The sequence below is a fragment of the Ursus maritimus genome, unplaced genomic scaffold (genome assembly GCF_017311325.1).
Source record: "Ursus maritimus isolate PB19 unplaced genomic scaffold, ASM1731132v1 scaffold_35, whole genome shotgun sequence".
Taxonomy (NCBI): domain Eukaryota; kingdom Metazoa; phylum Chordata; class Mammalia; order Carnivora; family Ursidae; genus Ursus; species Ursus maritimus.
In genome coordinates, this window is record NW_024426119.1 from 10,621,968 (window position 1) to 10,641,512 (window position 19,545).

Consider the following 19,545-nt stretch of genomic DNA (forward strand, 5'->3'; position numbering starts at 1 on the left):
GTGTAGTGTTCTATATATATCTATGAGGTCCAACTCATCGAGTATGGCATTCAAAGCCTTTGATTCTTTGCTTAGTTTTTGCCAGGGTGTTCTGTCTATTTCTGAGAGTGGAGTGTTGAGGTCCCCTACTATTAATGTATTTTTATTTATATGTCTCTTTATTCTGGATTAAGAGTTGGCTTGTGTATTGCTGCTCCCTGTTGGCGGCATATATATATTTATAATTGTGCTATCCACTTGGTGAATACTTCCTTTAAGAATAATATAGTGCCCTTCGTCTCTAACTATAGTCTGTAATTTAAAATCCAGTTTATCTGATATGAAATTGCTACCCCAACTTTCTTTTTTGAGAGTCCATTTGCGTGAAAGATGGTACTCCATCCCTTACTCTCAGTCTGAATGTATCTTTGCGTTCGAAATGAATCTCTCGTAGACAGCAAATGGATGGGTCATTTCTTTTTATCCAATCTGCAACCCTGTGGCGTTTTAAGTAAGAATTTAAACCATTAATATTAAGACTGAGTACTGAGAGATATGCTTTTAATGCTGCCATGTTGTCATTAAAGTCTTTGTTTGTATTGTGTGACTTTCTGTTTCTGTATCACTCTTGGGAGCCTTTTTACTTTTTATAGAACCCCCCGTAATATCTCCTGTAGAGCTGGTTCCCTTGATTTACAAAAATTGTGGTTAAGTGACTGTCGATTCTGAAATGTCTTTATTTCTCCATCAATTCTGAATGACAGCCTTGCTGGATGAGATCCTTGGCTGCATGTTTTTCTCTGAAAGAGCTTTAAAAATACTCCCCCAACCCTTTCTCATTCCAGGTCTGTGTGAAACAGGTGTGACGTAATTCTGATGCCTTTGCCTTGGTACGTGAGAAATTTCTTTGCCCTGGCCACTTTCAATACTGTATCCTTGGATCTAATATTTTGCGAAATACTATGACGTGACGTGGCGTAGGTTTGTCGTGGTTGAGCTTGGGAGGGGTCCTCTCTGCCTCTTAGTTTGTAATTTTTGTTTCCCTTGCTAGATTAGGGAAGTTTTCAGCTACAATTGGTTCAAATATCTCTTCTAGACCTCTCTGTTTTTCTCCACCCCTCGGGGATGCCGATGATTCTAACATTGGATCGTTTCGTTGAGTCAGTAATCTCCCGTAGCCAACGTGCATTGAGGAAGTGTGGTTTTTAAGACCATCTTCTATTTTCACTTTTCCTCTAAGTAACCCATCCTCCAATTCACTAACCCTTTCCTCTTCCATTGACCCTGGCAGTCAGAGCCTCTAGTTTTGCCTGCATTTTGGCTCATAGAATTTTTAATTTCAGTCAAATTCACTCTGTTTTCCAGCCCTTAGGGATTCTATATTCTCAGTAACATTTTCCTTAATATTTTTTCGGAAGTCTATAAATCGTCTTGACCATTGTTACTCTGAATTCCATTTCTGATAATTTGGTTACATCCATATCCGTTACTTCTGGCGGCAGAGGCTGGAGCTGACTGTCTTTTCTTTGCTGGGGGGAGCTTCTCCTTCTTGTCATTCTACAGTGAGGAGGGTTGCAGGGGTGTCCAGAGCCCCCAAAATTATTGACTGGAGTCCCAGGCATTGCCCCTTGTTTTATAGGGATCTTAGAGATATTGGGCTTCTTCTTTAAAGATTTTATTTATTTACTTATCTGAGAGAGGGAGACAGACAGCAGACGAGGAACAGAAGCAGGGGGAGTGGGAGAGGGAGAAGCCGGCTCCCAGGCGGAGGAGCCGATGAGGACTCCTTTCCGGGCAGCTGGGATCACGCCTAAGCCGGAGACAGGCGCTCAATGACGCTGCACCACCCAGGCGCCTCCCGGTTGTGGGCTTCTTGATTTCAGCCTGACTACAGGGAGGGCCTGCCCGGCCGCCACGATACTCAGGCAACCCTGTTTGGGTAAGTCTCCGTGTCCCCTGCCAGAGGAGGATGGGGATGAGCACCATGAGCTGGTATTCAGGCTTTGTTCCTGGCGGCTTTCTCTGGCGTTAGGCTATGCCTCTTCTGAGGGTCAGAGCAGCAGAGGCTGGTGTCACAGAACAGAGGGATTGCGGCCCGTTCTCCTGATGTTCTAGCCACTTCACTTTCTGTGTTACTGTTGGTGCTGCTCGCCCTGCATCCCGGGCTGTGCGCCCCCACACCCAGCGTCTGCCTCACTTCCAGGGCAGCGCGTCTCTGTCGTTGTGTTTCTAATGCCGCCAGCCACCGGCGGCCACCCCAGCGCTCGGGTCTCCCGATCTCAGTCTATACCCGGTGAAGCACACCTGGAGTCCGCGGAGTTTCGTTGAGAAGCCTGGTGGCGCGCGCACCCGGTTCAGGGTCTCAGTCTGCTGTTTCGCGGGTGCCGACCGCGAGTCCGCCCGCTCCCCCGTGCAGGTGGCCCGCCAGCCGCCAGCCGCCCCGCGCGCACTCCGGGAGTTCCCGGTCTCAGTCTGGATCCCGTGAGCACACCGGGATTCCGGTGTTCCGGGAGATGCCTGGTGGCGCGCGCGTTCACGGCTCACCGGTCTCAGTCCGCTCTCTCGCGGGTGCCCTCCAGGAGTCCGCCTGCTCCCCCGTGCAGGTGGCTGCCGCTTCCCGGCGCCCAAACGCGGCGGCTCCCTCCCCCTTCCGTTTATCTTCCGATATCTCTGCGCGGTTTTAGGGCTCCCCTCTTGGTACCTCAATACTCAGCGCTGGAGATGTTCATTTGTAGAGATCCAGATGTATCTTCCTGCGTCTCAGGCTGACTCCGTGGTTATTTAGGCTGGTCTGTTACCTATCCAGCTCGACTCAGGGGACCGGCTGAAAAAGGGGTCCCCAACTCCTCCGCCATCTTAACTCCTCCCTCCATGTAGATCCATATTTATATCTGTATATTAATAGATGAAATCTGGAAACAAACATCAATTCTTTAGCAGTAGTTGTCTTTGCATGGTGGCTTAACAGGCAATTAAAATTACTTTTATTCTTAACTATATAGTCTGAATTTTTCATAATGAATATGAATTTTATAATTAGAAAAAACATGAAGCTACGTGGAAAAGCTTTTTAAAATATCAAACAATAATGCCTCAAAGACAAACAAGTTAAAAAAAAAAAACAACAAAACCCAGCTTTGCTGTACCTGCATCATGATCGAAGGGGTAAAGTCCATATTTTTTCCCTGGCACCAAAGTCCTCTGCATGCACTTTAACCCCTCCAGGTGGAGTTAATTGATTTCCCGGAATCATAATTTAGTCATACATCTATAAACCAGAGTCTCTGAGCTCTTTGAAGAAATATGTTCCCCCAGTGCCAGTCCAGTGCCCGGGACCTAGCAAGGTGTTCAGTAAAGGTTTGTTGAATGATTGAATGATTGTGGTGCACACTGAGATCTGATGGATAGATTGGGGCCAGGCTAAGTAGAAAGAAGCCAAAGTTTTGAGAGACCTTTGTCCTGGGGACTAGAAGGCTCTTCCTGTTCTTCTCCTTCTCTGTTCAACACTGGCAACAGAACAGCAGGTAGGGAAGAAGTGGTTTGCCCCACTTGGCGTGTGACGTCTGTGAAGTGGTCCAGAAAAGATAGTTGGGACTAACTCAGGTGGGTGAGGACAGTGACGAGAGGGGCAAGACCAAAGCTCCTGATCAGCCCAGGTTCCACCCAACTTCCACCCCTTTAGCTATGAACTGACAATAGCCCTTCCTCAAACATGAGTGTACCAAAAATGCACTATTAGGCCAGAATCTGGTTAACCAACAGGTAAACTTGACTTTGAAAGGCAAATATTTCTACTGAACTAGACTCCTGGCAACCCAGGCCCAAATATCCAATAGCCCTTCCTCAAGCATGAGTGTACCAAAAATGCACTATTAGGCCAGAATCTGGTTAACCAACAGGTAAACTTGACTTTGAAAGGCAAATATTTCTACTGAACTAGACTCCTGGCAACCCAGGCCCAAATATCCATGATTCTGAAAAAGAGGCAGCATGAATTATTTTTTTCTTGCTGCTGTAACACCACAAATTGCACAAATTACCACAAACGTGGTGAATTAAAACACAAATTATCACCTTACAGTTGTATAAGTCTCAAGCCTAACATAAGTTTCAGGGGGTTAACATTAAGGTAGGGCTGCTTTCCTTTCTAGAGGCTCTAGAGGGAATCTGTGTTTCCTGATAATCTCAAAGGGAGATGGGAAGTCCTTTACACCATTCACATTGATTAGGACGTGAACAACTGGGCAGGTGGGGCATTATTCTGCCTACCACAAGGTATGATATGGAGAAAAGAATAAAATTGTTAATAATAAGAAGCCAGTTCTGTACATAATGACATAGAAAATAGCTATATTATTAAACTAAAATAATCAAGTTCAGCTCATATGTATAGAATGATCCAAATTTTGTGGAACTCCCCTTCCCCTCACTAAACTCTGAGTGTAAGCTCCCTGAACCACCTTCCACCTTTCATGGGCAGGCTTCTTGGGGTAGATGGTGGAGCCCATCTCACCCACTCACATCCTCAGGGGATCAAGTGGCCAGAGGGGTCAGTCCCACCTCAGGTTTTGCTGTCATTGGTCATTGGATAAAAAGACTTTTGGCTAATTTTACAAATCATAAATTATCTTTTGGCAAACTCATTTGTGGCAAGTTGATCTACAGTTGTAACAATGATGAAAATAAATAAGGAAATAAGGAAAAAATATCACAAACTCACCAAATTTCTATTTTCTGACTTCTTCCTTTGTGTCTTGACTGCTCCAATTGTGTGTATGGTGGCTCTTGAGTATACGTCTCTCACCTTTTTGTGTTTATTTTGTTTTAAATTACTGATTTTTTACTAAATAATTCTTCCCGGTTTCTTTATAGTTTTCTTTTAGGAGAAGAGTTTTCAGCAAGTTCCTGCCTTCTGAGCAAAGAACAAAGTGGTGTCTGTCTACTGGACACCTAACAATGAAGAAAAAAATGCAAAGAGTTTAGAAAGGTCCAAGACATCAGAGAGTAGAGAGCATAGAATCAAATGAAGGTCCAGCAGAGCAGGGGACAACCAGAAAGGACCACATATACTCACTGGCCAGTATCAGCTAAGCAAGCTGGAAAGTGGAAAGCTGGGGTTTAGAGAAATTTGCTAAAAGGGAAAAGGGGCATTTGAAGGAGAGTTTTTTTTTTTTTAATTTTATTTATTTGAGAGGGAGAGCATGAAGGGGGGGAAGGGCAGCGGGAGAGGGAGAAGGAGACTCCCCGCTGAGCAGGGAGCCTGATGAGGGATTTGATCCCAGGACCCTAGGATCATGATTTGGGCTGAAGGCACACACTTAGCCAGCTGAGCCACCCAGGTGCCCCAGAATTCTGTAGGTTTTAAATAGAAACTGAGATGCAGACCCAAGGACCTATGAGGAGAAAACATTAATTGAAAAGAGGCTGTGCCAGTAACTTAGTCACTGGGTGTAATATCCCCAGGGATGGCGCCCAATCCGTGGCTTCTGGGTTTGTCCTGTTGCCCCTACACTGTCAAAAGGGTTTTGGCTTCTGCATTTACTTAACACTTTTCTTCATCCAAGCTGACAACTGATGATGCCTCTAATCCCTCTTATAGTGGGTGCTGTGTTCCAAACTATAGTAGTCTTTGTAGTTGTAATTTTAAAATTCCTCACTTTCCAGACTATATACAATATATATCCGTGGCAGGAGAAGCACCACACCTTAATGGTTTCTGAGGGGAGGAGAGTGAAACAAGAGACGGATGAGGGAACTTTCACTTTTACTTTGTTAGCATTTTTCCAAAGGGCATACATTCATGTGTTGGGCTTGTAATTAAAAATAAAAAGTACCTTAAATACTGTGGTTACTACCGTCAAGAGGATTTGAGAGAAATTGGAATTTCATAGGTCTGTACAGCTTGATGTTTTTAATACCAAATGTGTATGGTTTTCCCAATAAAAACAAATTGGCAATTGAGACAGCTTGGCGGTTACACACAAGCCCGAGGCAGAGGTTCCCCACCATCTGGATATTTCAGCTCTCTTAACTCTAGTCTTCCCTTGTACTCTCCCTCAAATAGCGATAATAGTACTTACTTTACATGGCTCTTGTGAAGTATTTTCCCCCCTCCTATGTATGGTGTCTGACTTAGCAGCTATGAAGAAGAAGAAGAAGAAGAAGAAGAAGAAGAAGAAGAAGAAGAGGAAGAAGAAAGAAAGAAAGAAAGAAAAGAAAGAAAGAAAGAAAGAAAGAAAGAAAGAAAGAAAGAAAGAAAGAGAAAGAAAGAAAGGAAGAAAAAGAAAAAGAAAGAGACTCATACTGTGTTCCATTTCCTTTGGGCCTGTTGCCCATTATGTAACAGCTCTCAAATCTGAGAAGTCAATTAGCACGGACACCTTAGGTGGGTGCTAGTAAATTAATTATTGTGCTGATTTTAACTCAGGATTGGAATCTCCTGGTGGGCAGAGTCTGTTGTCCCCTTCTGCTTTATTAACAGTACTTTCCACAGAGCCTGCACCTAACTGACATTTGCTTAATTTAATGGAATTGAACCCAAAAGATTGAGCACTTTCAGTCTCCAGATAGACCAGTTTTAATTTTTTTCTTTTTTTTTAAAAAGATTTTATTTATTTGAGAGAGAGAGAGAGAGACAGCATGAACAGGGAGAGGGGCAGCCCTAGGGAGAAGCAGACTCCCCGGTGAGCAGAGAGCCCGACTCTGGACTCTGGGATCTTGACCTGAGCTGAAGATGCTTAACTGAGTGAGCCACTCAGGCACCCTTAATTTTCTTCTTTATAGTTTTTAGTATGTTCCGGTTTTCTGTCATGTGCATATATTACTTTTGTGGGCAGAAAAAAATATATCTGTTAAGAAATAATCCTATACACCTTGGGGCTGGTTCCTATTTATCTACTTCCCCTTAACTTCTCATATGCTTTTAATCCTTGTCCAGATCTCCAAGCCAGCCAATGAATCCTTCCCATGAACCCCTTCTCTGAAAGTGATTTTTTAGTGGAAATTGTGGGGCCTCTGGAATCAGATGGACCAGTGTTTGAATCCCAGTCCAGTATAAATGTGGGCAAGTATCTTAGCTCTCTTATCTCCTTGTCTGTAAATGAAAGTAACACCTACCTTCTAGATTGTTGTGTAGTTTGAGTCAGCATCCTCACAAACTTTAATTTGTATATGGATCACCTGGGATGTTACTTAAATGCAGACTCTGGTTTAATGGGTCTGGGATGGGCCCAAGAGCCTGCATTTCTAAGAATGCTTAGGTTTTGCTGATGCCAGTGATGTATAGACCACACTTTGAATTGCAAGGGATTAATGACATAACATTTGAAAAAGCCCTGGCACAAATGTCCTACCTATGCTTGGTCCTCTCCTCTTGACTGGGCCTGGCTTTCCTGGCTGTTTGGATGGGCCCATCTCAGAAAACTGCTGACTGAAATCCACTCAGGTGCAACCCAACTCATTTGAGCATTAACCTATTCCTATTTTCTCCCCACTTTAGTATTGTTCTTTTTCTTTCTGTTCAAGCACTTCATTCTTCTTCTGCCTAACAACACAGGTCTCTGTGCTTTTTGTTTTTTTTTTTTTAACAGCTTTATTCAGGTATAATGGACGTACAATAAAGTGTACTTAAACTGTACAGTTTCATAAGTTTGAAAATATGTATACGTCCATGAAATCATCATCAGACTCAAGATAAACTCATATCCATCAACCCCAAAGTTTCTTTATGCTCCTGACTCTCCCCAACTCTGCACTTTCCCGAAACCACTCACCTGCTTTCTGTTCCATAGATTAGTTTGCCTTTTCTAGAGTTTTCTATAAGTGGAATCATACAGTATATGCTCTTTTTTGTCTGGTCTCTCTCATTGAGCATAATTATTTCATCCATGTTGTTGTGTACAGTACTTCATTCCTTGCTTATTGCTGACAGTATTATACTATATGGGTATACCACAACTGTTTCTCCAGTCACCTCTTGATGGACATTTGGATTGTTTCCAGCTTTTGGCTATTACAAATAAAACTGCTATGAATATTTGTGTACAGGTCTTTGTATAGACATATGTTTTTATTTTCTCTTGGGTAGATACTTAGAATACCAAGACTGGATCATACAGCCAGTATATGTTTAACTTTTTAAAAAACTGTCAAATTATTTTCCAAAGTGATTGTATCATTTTACATGATATGAGAGTTTCAGTTCTTCCACAATCTTGCAAATATTTACTATTTTTAAAAAAGATTTATTTATTTGAGAGAGAGAGAAAGAGAGAGAGAGTGGAAGGGGGAGGGGCAGAGGGAGAGAATCTTCAAGTGGACTCCTCACTGAGTAGGGAGCCCAATATGGCGCTTGATCTCATGACCTTGAGATCATGACCTGAGCTAAAACCAAGAGTCGGGTGCTTAACCAACTGAGTGACCCAGGCACCTGAAACATTTACTATTTTGAATAAACATTCATTGTAAAAAAAATTTTAGGAAGGTCATACAGGAAAAAAAAAAAAATCCAGCTCTTATTCCCATGACGGGGAGATAACACTATTAAATTGCCGTGTTTATAGATTTCCACAAGTTTACCCTACTAAACAGTGCTCTCAATTAAAAAAAAATGTTTTGGGGCACCTGGAAGGTACAGTTGGTTGGGTGCCTGATTCTTGGTTTTGGCTCAGGTTGTGATCTCAGTGCCATGATGCCCAGCCCCGTATCAGTCTCCGCCCTCAGCACAGAGTCTGGGATTCTCTCTCTCTCTCCCACACCCCTGCCCTTTTGCTTTTTCTTTCTCTATCTCAAGTAAATAAGTCTTTAAAAAAAAAGTTTTACATCTCATTTTCATTCTCACTATTCAAAGCATGTCATAAATGGAAATTTAAGAAAAATTCTGAGTTCCCCAAACACAGAAAACTGAAAAATACACTTTTCTCTGTCTTTATTGCATTTTTAAACTACTTTTTAAATTGGTTTTCTAAGTGAATAGGTCAGAATCTATCTATAGTGAATTTTAAGGATAGTATTTCTCTGTGATGTAGTAAACAGAATTTAGAGGTGAAAAATACCCCTGTGTCTTCCTATACTCCCAGGGCGCTAGAAGACAATTCAACACAGACATTTCAGGCCTTAAGAGCCTTAAATGAGTTTAAAAACACAAGTGAACAAATGAGAGAAGCAAGAATAACTTTATGCATAACAATTATTATATTTTGAGAGAATTATGGATAGAGCTGGTAGGAAAACTAGGTAAATAACATCAATAATTATAATACGCTTGCTAAACATTAAACACTCTGTTAGGAACTGTGTGAGGCTCTCTGGGCATTATCTCATTTCATTAGGTCCGTGGAGAGTATTCTACTTTTTCTAGTTCAGACTTGGCTTCCACTATAGGGGTTATTACAAGGTCTAAAAATATGTAAAAGAAATATGTAACATATTTGTTGTCTCCTTGGGGGAATCACAACCCAACTCCTTTTAACTGAAACCATGGTGATTTCCAAGATCTCTGTCCTCCCGCCCCCATGGTTCACTTCCTTTCCTCACCGTTCCACTGAGAGAGTGGTGGACTCAGCGGCCATGTGATGTCAGTATCTTTTTAAAGGTATCTCTGAAGAATAGGTTTTTCTTAAGCGGTCTAACATTGTTATGCTCTTACAGTCAGTAGGTTTGACTTCTTTTTTTTTTTTTTTAAGATTTTATTTATTTATTCAACAGAGATAGAGACAGCCAGCTAGAGAGGGAACACAAGCAGGGGGAGTGGGAGAGGAAGAAGCAGGCTCACAGCAGAGGAGCCTGATGTGGGGCTCGATCCCATAACGCCAGGATCACGCCCTGAGCCGAAGGCAGACGCTTAACCGCTGTGCCACCCAGGCGCCCCAGTAGGTTTGACTTCTTTGGCTGGGCCCATGGCCTATGCAATCCAAATTCTCACTAAAATTTCAGAGCCTTTATCTTCCAAGTGTCTAAAGCATGGATGCAACGGCATCAGAAAAGTTTGAATCCTAGTCTCAGCCTTTTTTCCCCCTTATCCATAAAAATTGATGGGGTAATTCCTATTTCCTGCTGTTTATTCCCATATTTACTGGTTTGTTCATTCAGACATTCACTCAATCATTCATTCATTCCATTTACCAAATACCTACTACGTGCCAAGTGATCCTAGTGTGGTAATTCACAGAGAATGACTACCTAAAAAGTCTGTGATTTCTAAGGCTCTACGCAGTTATGCTTTTGCTATCAGTGGTTGTTTTCCCCACAAATCAACAAAAAAAGAAAATTACCTAAACAACAGCAGGAAGATACAGAGAAGAATTTCTGGGCACAGGGCTTTATTTACAAAAAGAAACTTTTGCCTGAAGGAATTCAGGAGTCAAGAAGGTCCTTGCCCACTCTGCACAGTTCTCTGAGCCGTCCTCAGGAGGCCTCGAGGTTCCTGGACTATTTTTCTTTCCCAAACAATCTGGAAACCCTACATTATATTCCTGGGCCGTAGTTATTAATCAAAGTTCTTATTCTGCCCCGCACCATTTATCCTTTGTCCGCTCTCTTAATCTTTTTGGGCTTGAGTTTCTCGAATGAAAACCACAGGTTCTAAGGTCCCACCTGGCTGGGACATGGTAAGCGAGTTACTCTGAAGCTGGGTGATTCTCAAAGAGAGGGCGCTGGACCAAGGTAGGTCCCGCCCAAGTTCTACGATAGGAGGCCCTCTGCCCTGGCTCTGGCGCGCACCCAAGTCGGAGCGCGCGAGTCTACAGACAGAGAAACCACTCGGTCCAACCCATGCCTTTCTAAGCATCACGGGACCTTATAGGAAAATGAAACTGAAAACGGGAAAGTCCCTCTTTCTAACCTGGCCGGGCCTGGAGCGCTAGGAGACAAGTGACGGCCCCTGCCAGAAGGGTTCTGATTGGCGGCGCGCGGTTGGAATATAAGTGGGGGCACCGGGTAAGTCGGCCACACTGACTTAGCCAGCTGCTGGAGCGAGAGTGGCGATGGCTCCTCTCTTGCCCTTCGTTTTCGTCGGTCTGCTCTCTCTCTCTGGCCTGCATGCCGTCCAGCGTGAGTGTCCCCTCTTGCCCTAGCCCTTCTCCTGTGCCCCGATCTTTTTGGCATTCTCGGCATTAACTCTGTAACTCACCCACCCCTCCCTAGTTCTTCTCCCCGGCCTTGGGGCTAGCAGCTGGCTTGGTCTGCGGGTGGGGAAGCGGTAGAGTGGCCGGGGAGTGGGGTGGGGGTGCGAGCCCAGGACGCAAACCTCTTTTTTCTACTTCGGGAGAGGGGGACGCGGGAGGCCTCCGGCATGTGCGTGCCGGGTGAGTCAGGACAAAGTTTCGGAGTGATGACAGACTTCGGAGCGACCGAGGTGGGGGAGGGTTTCTCTTCCGCAGAACCTCTAGCTCCCCGGGTGCAGCTGTCTGCCTGGCAGGGCAGAAAGGCGGGTCCCCAAAGCGCCGAGTTGAGGGCTGTGAAAGGGTGGAGACATCCGTCTGGGCTTTGCGGGAGGCACCGCGCGGGTACATCGGTCCGCTGCAACTGCTCGGATCCCGGGGGCTTCGGGCTTCCTCCGCAACGCCCAGCCGGTTGCCCGCCCCACAAATAGTCGGCGAAACCGTGGGGAGGAATCCACACGTGGAGTTTGTAGAATGCTTGGAGGTGTTACAACGCGCTTTGACATCATTAATTCACTTGTTCCCGTTCCTTGTCGCTTTTAATAATCGTTAAGAGCTAGTCCTTATTGATAAGGAGTGTGCTGGGGACGTTGTGTGCTTTATGCCATTTGATTCTGAGATGAGCCTACGATGTAAATGCATCGGTTAATATCACCAGCATTTCATAGGTAAGGAAATTGAGACGCCAAGAGTTTAACTAACTTAATCACACAACACGGGGGGAAATGGCAGACAATCTAGTGGGAGCAGAGCTTTTCTGTGGGGGTGTGCGCCCTTTGGCTGCAAACTGCGGTTTTCAAGTACCTCCTCGTCACCTTCTGGTGTGAGATTCTTGCCAGCAAGCTGGAGAGCCTGGGGCCTCTGTTGCCTTTTCTTCACAGAAAGCTTCCTCTTTGGCTCTTTGCCTGGTTCTTTCCAAGATGAACTAAGCTGCTACTTTCTGTTTTGAAAAAGCGGAGGTTTACCAGTGAGGGAGATTGTAAAACCAGTGATAAGGGTAATCAATATGGTTACCCAGGTTGTCTGTCAGGGACACTCTAGATCTTGAGCACGTTCTCAATACCCCGCAATATACCAGAACCCTCATATTTTCCCCTCACAAAACCCTCTGTGAAGTGGGGTTTTCTGATTATGAAAAAAAGGTATTTAATTTATAATATATTTACAAAATAAAGCACAAATAGTATTATTGATATTTGCTGGCGACCATAGAAATCATTTAAAAAATAACAAGCTTGGGGCGCCTGGGTGGCACAGCGGTTAAGCATCTGCCTTCAGCTCAGGGTGTGATCCCAGCGTTGTGGGATCGAGCCCCACATCAGGCTCCTCTGCTACGAGCCTGCTTCTTCCTCTCCCACTCCCCCTGCTTGTGTTCCCTCTCTCGCTGGCTGTCTCTATCTCTGTCGAATAAATAAATAAAATCTTTTTAAAAAAAAAAAATAAAAAATAACAAGCTGACATTAAAAGAAAAATCTTAATTTGAAGATTTCCAAAGTAACACATGCATAGTAGATCATTTCTAGTAGATACTCTGGAGGGGTGCCTGGGTGGCTCCGTCGGTTAAGCATCTGCCTTCAGCTTGGGTCAGGATCCCCGGGTTCTGAAATCAAGTCCTGCTTTGGGCTCTCTGCTCAGCGGGGAGTTGGCTTCTCCTTCTATGCCCTCCCTCTCTCCTCTCAAATAAATAAATAAAAATCTTAAAAAAAAAAAAAAGGTACTCAAGAAATGGGTAATGGGGGCGCCTGGGTGACGCAGTTGTTAAGCATCTGCCTTCCGCTTGGGTCAGGATCCCCGGGTTCTGAAATCAAGTCCTGCTTTGGGCTCTCTGCTCAGCGGGGAGTTGGCTTCTCCTTCTATGCCCTCCCTCTCTCCTCTCAAATAAATAAATAAAATCTTTAAAAAAAGAAAGAAAGACAAAGAAATAGGTAATGATGATGGCCTCTGGGAGTCCATGTTTTGCTCTGTCCTTTATGTGGGTTTTGTTTCACTATGGACATAAATTGATGTTTCCATTAAGCTTCAGAAGCTCAACTGTCCCCAAGTCACAGAGCCAGTAAATGGCTGAGCCCAAATTCAAATCCAGGCCTTGTCTGATACTTGTCCTCCTCTTAGAAGAGGTTACTGCAATGTTCTTGCAGAACCCTGCCTGGCTCCCTCAAAGAGAGAATTCTAGGCCTGATGAACCTGTACTCTGACCCTTGTGGCATTTATTGTGTTCTAATTATTAGAAGTTCCAATACAAAGAGCTTTCTGATTTGATTTCATTTTCATTTTTAACTTTATGGGAAAAAATCAGGGCTTCATTGGGATCCCCAGGCTAGCTCCTGGTGGGGCTGGTGACCTTTCCTTTGATGACAGGGTGTTTCTAGACTGATAAACCTGGTCAGAGTAGCGTGGTACTCCTCCTCCCCACCACCTCCTGGACACAGAGGAGGTGCCCTTTAGTAACCATATACCCTGCATGTATGTGTATTTAAAGTGAATTATACACATATATTAATGTCAATCTGTACATTTAGTGGCAGTAACACTTCACTACATTGGATGAAAAATATGGAAATGGAGTTTATAATAGTTTCTTTGCATATCTCCAGGGATGGTCTAGTTATGCATCCCATTTTGGAAACTGCTGTTCCATAGTAGCAACGTATTTCCAACGTGGCTAGTTAGAGCGGTCACTTGAGGGTGCTAATTAAAAATGCAAATACCACTTGGTCACAGTGGAGAATATGTTCTTTCTCATTTGCCACAGTCCTCACCCTTCCCTATTGTTCTTACCCAGCCCAATTCACTCATTTATGGTATTTCTGGCTTCTGTACCCATTTAAGTTTTGTTTGAGGTAATAATAATAACAATATCTGCCATTTACAGAGCAATTGCTGTGGGCCAGCCACTATACTAGACAATACGTATTGAGAAGTCAGATGGGTGTGGATCTAGGCAGGAGCAGGAACCAAAAAGGAAAGGAGTAAACATTAAAAAAAAAAAAAGATGGGCTGAAACAAGGTACCATAAGTTTTTTGATGTGGCTATTATAAAGAGTGTGTGAAGTGAGAAATGAAGTTTGAAAAGTAGGTTGGGGCCAAATCATGAGGACTCTTGAGAGATGTGTGGTGGAGTTATATGGGTGCTAAGAAGCCATCAGAAGTTCTTGAGAGTCTCCACAGAAAGGTTCTTAAAGATTTGGCACAAACTCCAGTGACAGAAGATGATACTACTAGAAATCTGCTAGGAAAAAAACCAAAAAGCCACGAGTAGAGGAATTACGTGGAAAAGATACTAAATTGTGGTTTATCCCTCAAAATGGAAGTAGCCTTTTGGAAAAGTGGAGGCTCATCTGGCCAGAGTAGAAATGGAATTGGGAGAAATCATTGATCAAATTTAAACATTTGTTGCCTAATACAGCTTTAGACCAAGGTAGTCCCAAGTGAAATACTCTGCAATTTTCATTTGTCTTTCCTTCATGTCCCTCAGATGCTCCAAAAATTCAGGTTTACTCACGTCACCCAGCAGAGAATGGAAAGCCAAATTTCCTGAACTGCTACGTGTCAGGGTTCCACCCACCAGAAATTGAAATTGATTTGCTGAAGAATGGAGAGAAGATGAAGGCAGAACAGTCAGACCTGTCTTTCAGCAAGGACTGGACTTTCTATCTTCTGGTCCACACTGAATTCACTCCCAATGGACAGGATGAATTTAGCTGCCGTGTAAAGCATGTTACTCTCAGTGAGCCCCAGATCATTAAGTGGGGTAAGTTTTTAAGTTCTTTCCTTAGCTACTGACAGTTGTATCTGAGTATAGGCACAGCTTAAAGCTGCTTCGATATAAAAAAATCTGCATACTGGGATTGACAGGGAACATTATTAAAGCTCTGCGAAGTGGCACCTTCTGAGACACCTCTGCACAGCCTGATCCCCAAAACAGTAGTTTCCCTGTAGCACAAACAGGGAGCAGCAACAGCCGGCACCTGCACAAATGCACATGAACTCCAAGTTTTTCTTACCTACTGGCCTCCTTGGGCTTTCCTGACAGCCTCATGGATACTTAGAACCACCAAAGGTCTCAGGGAGGCACGGGCCTTTGTCTGTAGGCCCTGCTATCCTAGTGCCCTACCCAGTACTCCCTGGCTGGGTTGGGATCTGAGGCTAGTAGGCAAGGTTGGGCCCTACTGGGTATTCGTGGTTAGGGACAGCAGGCTATTCTGGTAGACTTATTTATAAACAGTTTTAGACATTTGTTAATAGTATTATTAAGCAAAACTTACTCTCTTTCTCTGTTTTCTTTTTCATAGAACGAGACAACTAACCAGCATCATGCAGGTAGGTTTCTAACCTTAAGAACATACTTTTCTTGTTTCACTGTCCTGGGAAGTATTTACAGACAACTCTGTAGGATAACCTCATTATAGGCAAGACATTAATCAGGGTAGCATTTCAGCAGATAAGAAGGAATCCTACAGGGAATACATTTTCTTTTCTCTGGAGTGGCATGAGAAAGGTGTGTAGCCCCAGTCTAATGCTGCCAGTGTCACCAGCCCTCTAAACAAAGTCAGAGGAGCTGTTGGAGTGCTGTAACAGGGTAGAGGCAGCCAGTTACCCATACTACCTGCGAGGATTTGATCTTTCTTCCATTTCTACAATGGGAATTTCTGGGCCTTCAGAAATGAACCATTCTCTTCCTTTGCACAGCAGTTGCTTTATTATTCAGCCCAAAGAGAGGGATGACGTGGTTTTGCAGATATCCCGTTCTTTCAATCTCTTGTTCAGCCTTAGTGTGTGGGCACTGTTTGCCTTTTAGAGGCTCCCAGTCCAACAGAAGAGAGAAATGGAAACAGACTGTTACAATGCAATGTAAAGATACCATAATACATGTATCTACAGAAACTTCTAGCAGTGTGAAAGAGGGAGGAATTGGATATCTCTGCATTGTTGGAGTCCAGAGATAGAAAATCCAGCTTTTCAGGAAATTCTTCTCCACAGGGTACCATGGTGCTGAAAACCTATTCAAATTTCCTGTTACATCCTAGCATAGGGAAATTAATTTGAGAGAGCATCAGAGTTTGGGTGACCTGCCCAGAGTTACACAGTAACTAAATGGGAGAGCCAGGATCTGAACTCTAATACCAGCATTCTTTCCTGTAAGGTTGTGGGAGAACCAGTGGGATAAGTTAATGGGATCTGCTCTTTGTAATGGGTTTGGGAAATTGTCTGCAGCTATTTCATTTACAAACAGTGATTCACATGTCAAAAGTTACACAAATTTGGTGGTGCGATCTATAATCTAAATAAAATAAATGTATTTGCTAACAAGTCTATTTTCTTTTTTCCAGGCTTGAAGATGGTGCATTTAGATTGAACTAATCCCTAATGTATTCTTTTTAATGCTGATATGCCTTTATGCTTTATGCATACAAATCATAAAGTTATATTCATGATGATACAAATATAATCTGCTTGCTAATTGTACATTGGTAATGTGTCGCCATATTTGACCTGTCTGAGCTGGCAGCTGTAGTTGCGGGCCTGGAAGCTTAGAGGTGGGGAGGGCAGAATTCTCATGTTCACTATCAATATCTTGGTCAGACCTGAACTGTTCAGTCTGTTCACACAAAACTGGATAAGAAGGTAGTTAATGCATGTTTAGAGTTCATTTCCAATTTGCATACTTTGTTTAGAATTGGGGGGAAATTTTTTGAAGGATAATTGTCGAATTATTGGAAATTTGTTACAGTGGATAAGACACTGTCATATAAAATCCATATTCATCTCTCAGAAACATTGTTGCACATGATTTGACTTATGTTAATTTTGTTTCAATAATTAAAACAATGGTAAAGCTTGATGTGTTCAGTTTTCTTATATATCAGTCCCTCTCTTACCCTTTCTCTTTCATTCTTTCTTTTTTTTTTTTTTTTTAAGATTTTATTTATTTGAGAGAAAGAGAACACAAGCAGGGGGAGGGGCAGAGGGAGAAGGAGACTCCCTGCTGATCAGGGAGCCCCGCTGCAGGGCTCGGTCCCAGGACCACAGGATCATAACCTGAGCTGAAGGCAGGCCCTTAACTTACTGAGCCACCCAGGTGCCCTCCCCACTTAGTTTTCAAACAGGAAAACAGTCTTCCAAGTGTCACTTGGAAAAGAGTGTAAAACCCCTGTTGTATAGGGCTTGACTCACGGTGGAAAGGGCCTCAGTGATCTGTGTTTTACAGATGAGGAACAAGGTCCCAGGGAAATTAAATTACTTAGGGTGACACAGTCGTCTGCTGGGAGACCATGCCTGTCTTTTAGCCAGTGTTCTGTTCCTTGGGCCAAGACACAAGGAATGTGCCGACTCTAAGAGGGAACAAAAGTATCTGAGGGTTTCATATTTTAGCAAGCAATAGATAAACTTTGAATGAAAAATACTAGATTTTTCAATTTCAAAATACTTTATAGATGCAGTATCATGCATTTGTTTGACCAAGAACTTGAATTAGTGCTAAGTACTGACAGGATGAATAAAACAACGCTGCTCTCAAATTGCTCGGTTTAGTGGAAGGGCAGACATGTGATCAAACCATTAAAAAACATCCTGCTAGAGCGTATAATGTAGGTATGCCCAAAGAACTAGGTGATAGGAAAATGTGTTCAGGGAACAACAAGAAACTTTAGGTAGGTGTTAGGAAAGCCATTTGCTTGAGGTGAGACTTCGTAGGTAGTTGTTCTCCTGATCGGTGAATGGAATTTGGGGTTTCCAGGCAGGGAGGCAAATTATGGGAAGTATGAAGGTATGACAGGTGTGGGTAATTCTAAACAGCAGAACAAGGGTATTTGGGGGAATACTTTCAGGAACTCCCCTGAGCAGACTGAGCAGTGACTTACTTAGGCTGGTTACTCTCCATCCAGAGGCACATCAGAATCACCTGGGGAACTTGTTAAAAAAATACTAGCTCTAAGAAAGAAAGTCTATTCAAAACAAAAACAGGCACCTGGGTGGCTCAGTAGGTTAAGCGTCTGCCTTTGGCTCAGGTCATGATCTCAGGGTCCTGAGACCCAGCCCCACATCAGGCTCCCTGCTCATTGGGGAATGTAAATCAAGACCACAATGAGATGTCACCTCATTCCAGTCAGAATGGCTATTCTCAAAAAGACAAGAAACAGGTGTTGGTAAGGATTTGGAGGAAAGGAAACCCTTTCCCTTCCTCCTGGTAGGAATATAAGTTAGTGCAGCACTATGGAAAATAGTATGGAGGTTTCTCAAAAAATTAAAAATAGAAATACCATACAATCCAGTAATACCACTGCTGGGTATTCACCCAAAGAATATGAAAACACTACTTTGAAAAGTTAATATGCACCCCTATATTTATTCCAGCATTATTTACAATAGTCACGCTATGAAAACAACCTAAGTGTCCATCCATAGTCTGTAGATGAATGGATAAAGAAGTTATGGTGTGTGTGTGTGTTTATGGTATACATATATGTATATATACAATAGAATATTACTCAGCCATTAAAAAGATTACCACTTGCAACACATGGAGGGACTTAGAGGGTATTGTGCTAAGTGGAATAAGACAGAGAAAGACAAATACCATATGATTTCACTCAGATGTTAAATTAAAAAAAAACCCAAATACAAACAGACTAAAACAGAGAATAAACTGGTGGATGCCAGAGGGAAGGGGGATGGAGGGTTGGGTGAAATAGGTGAAGGGGATTAAGAGGTATAGACTTCCACCTATAAAATTAATAATCCACAGGGATGAAAAATACAGCAAAGAGAATATAGTCAATAATAATGTAATAACCTTGTATGATGATAGATGGTAACTACAGTTGTGGTGAGAACTGCACAATGTATAGAATTATTGAATCATGTTGTACACCTGAGAAGAATATAACATTGTTTATCAACTATACTTCAATTAAAAAAAACTTATGTTTTTAGAGTAGTTTGGATTCACAGTAAATTTGAGGGGAAGATACAGAAATTTCCCATAGACCCCTTAGCCCCAAACATGCAGAGCCTCCTCTATTATCAAAACCCTCCATCTACATTGACATAGTATAATCACCAAAGTCCATAGTTTACCTTACGGTTCCCTCGTGGTGTTGTAGGTTCTGTGGGTTTGGACAAATATATAATGACATATATCCATCATTATGGTATCAGAGTATTTTGCTGACCTAAAAATCCCCTGTGCTCTGCCTATTCATTCCTCCCACCTAGCTCCTCCTCTCCAATTGCTGGCAGCCAACTGATCTTTTTACTGTCTCCGTAGTTTTGCCTTATCCAGAATATCATAAAGTTGTAATCATACAGTAGGTAGCCTTTTCAGATCTTTTTATAACAAAAGATTTATTTATTTGGGAGAGAGAGAGAGAAAGTGTGAGTGGAGGGAAGGGCTGAGGGAGAGGGAGAG

The 19,545-nt window shown here is 43.0% G+C and overlaps 1 protein-coding gene across 1 annotated transcript; it reads left to right on the plus strand.

Annotated features, from left to right (window-relative positions):
* The first annotated feature begins 10,870 nt into the window (after window positions 1–10,870).
* On the plus strand, window positions 10,871–16,978 carry B2M (beta-2-microglobulin). Its single transcript, XM_008702137.2, has 4 exons — window positions 10,871–11,028; window positions 14,614–14,889; window positions 15,431–15,458; window positions 16,469–16,978. The coding sequence occupies exons 1-3, from the start codon at window positions 10,962–10,964 to the stop codon at window positions 15,442–15,444; spliced, it is 357 nt and encodes a 118-aa protein (XP_008700359.1). The 5' UTR covers window positions 10,871–10,961; the 3' UTR covers window positions 15,445–15,458; window positions 16,469–16,978.
* Window positions 16,979–19,545: the final 2,567 nt, after the last annotated feature.

Coding starts and splice junctions, on each gene's coding strand:
- B2M (XM_008702137.2), top strand. CDS start 10,962: ATGGCTCCTCTCTTGCCCTTCGTTTTCGTCGGTCTGCTCTCTCTCTCT. Junction 11,029..14,613: donor TGGCCTGCATGCCGTCCAGC/GTGAGTGTCCCC, acceptor CATGTCCCTCAG/ATGCTCCAAAAATTCAGGTT.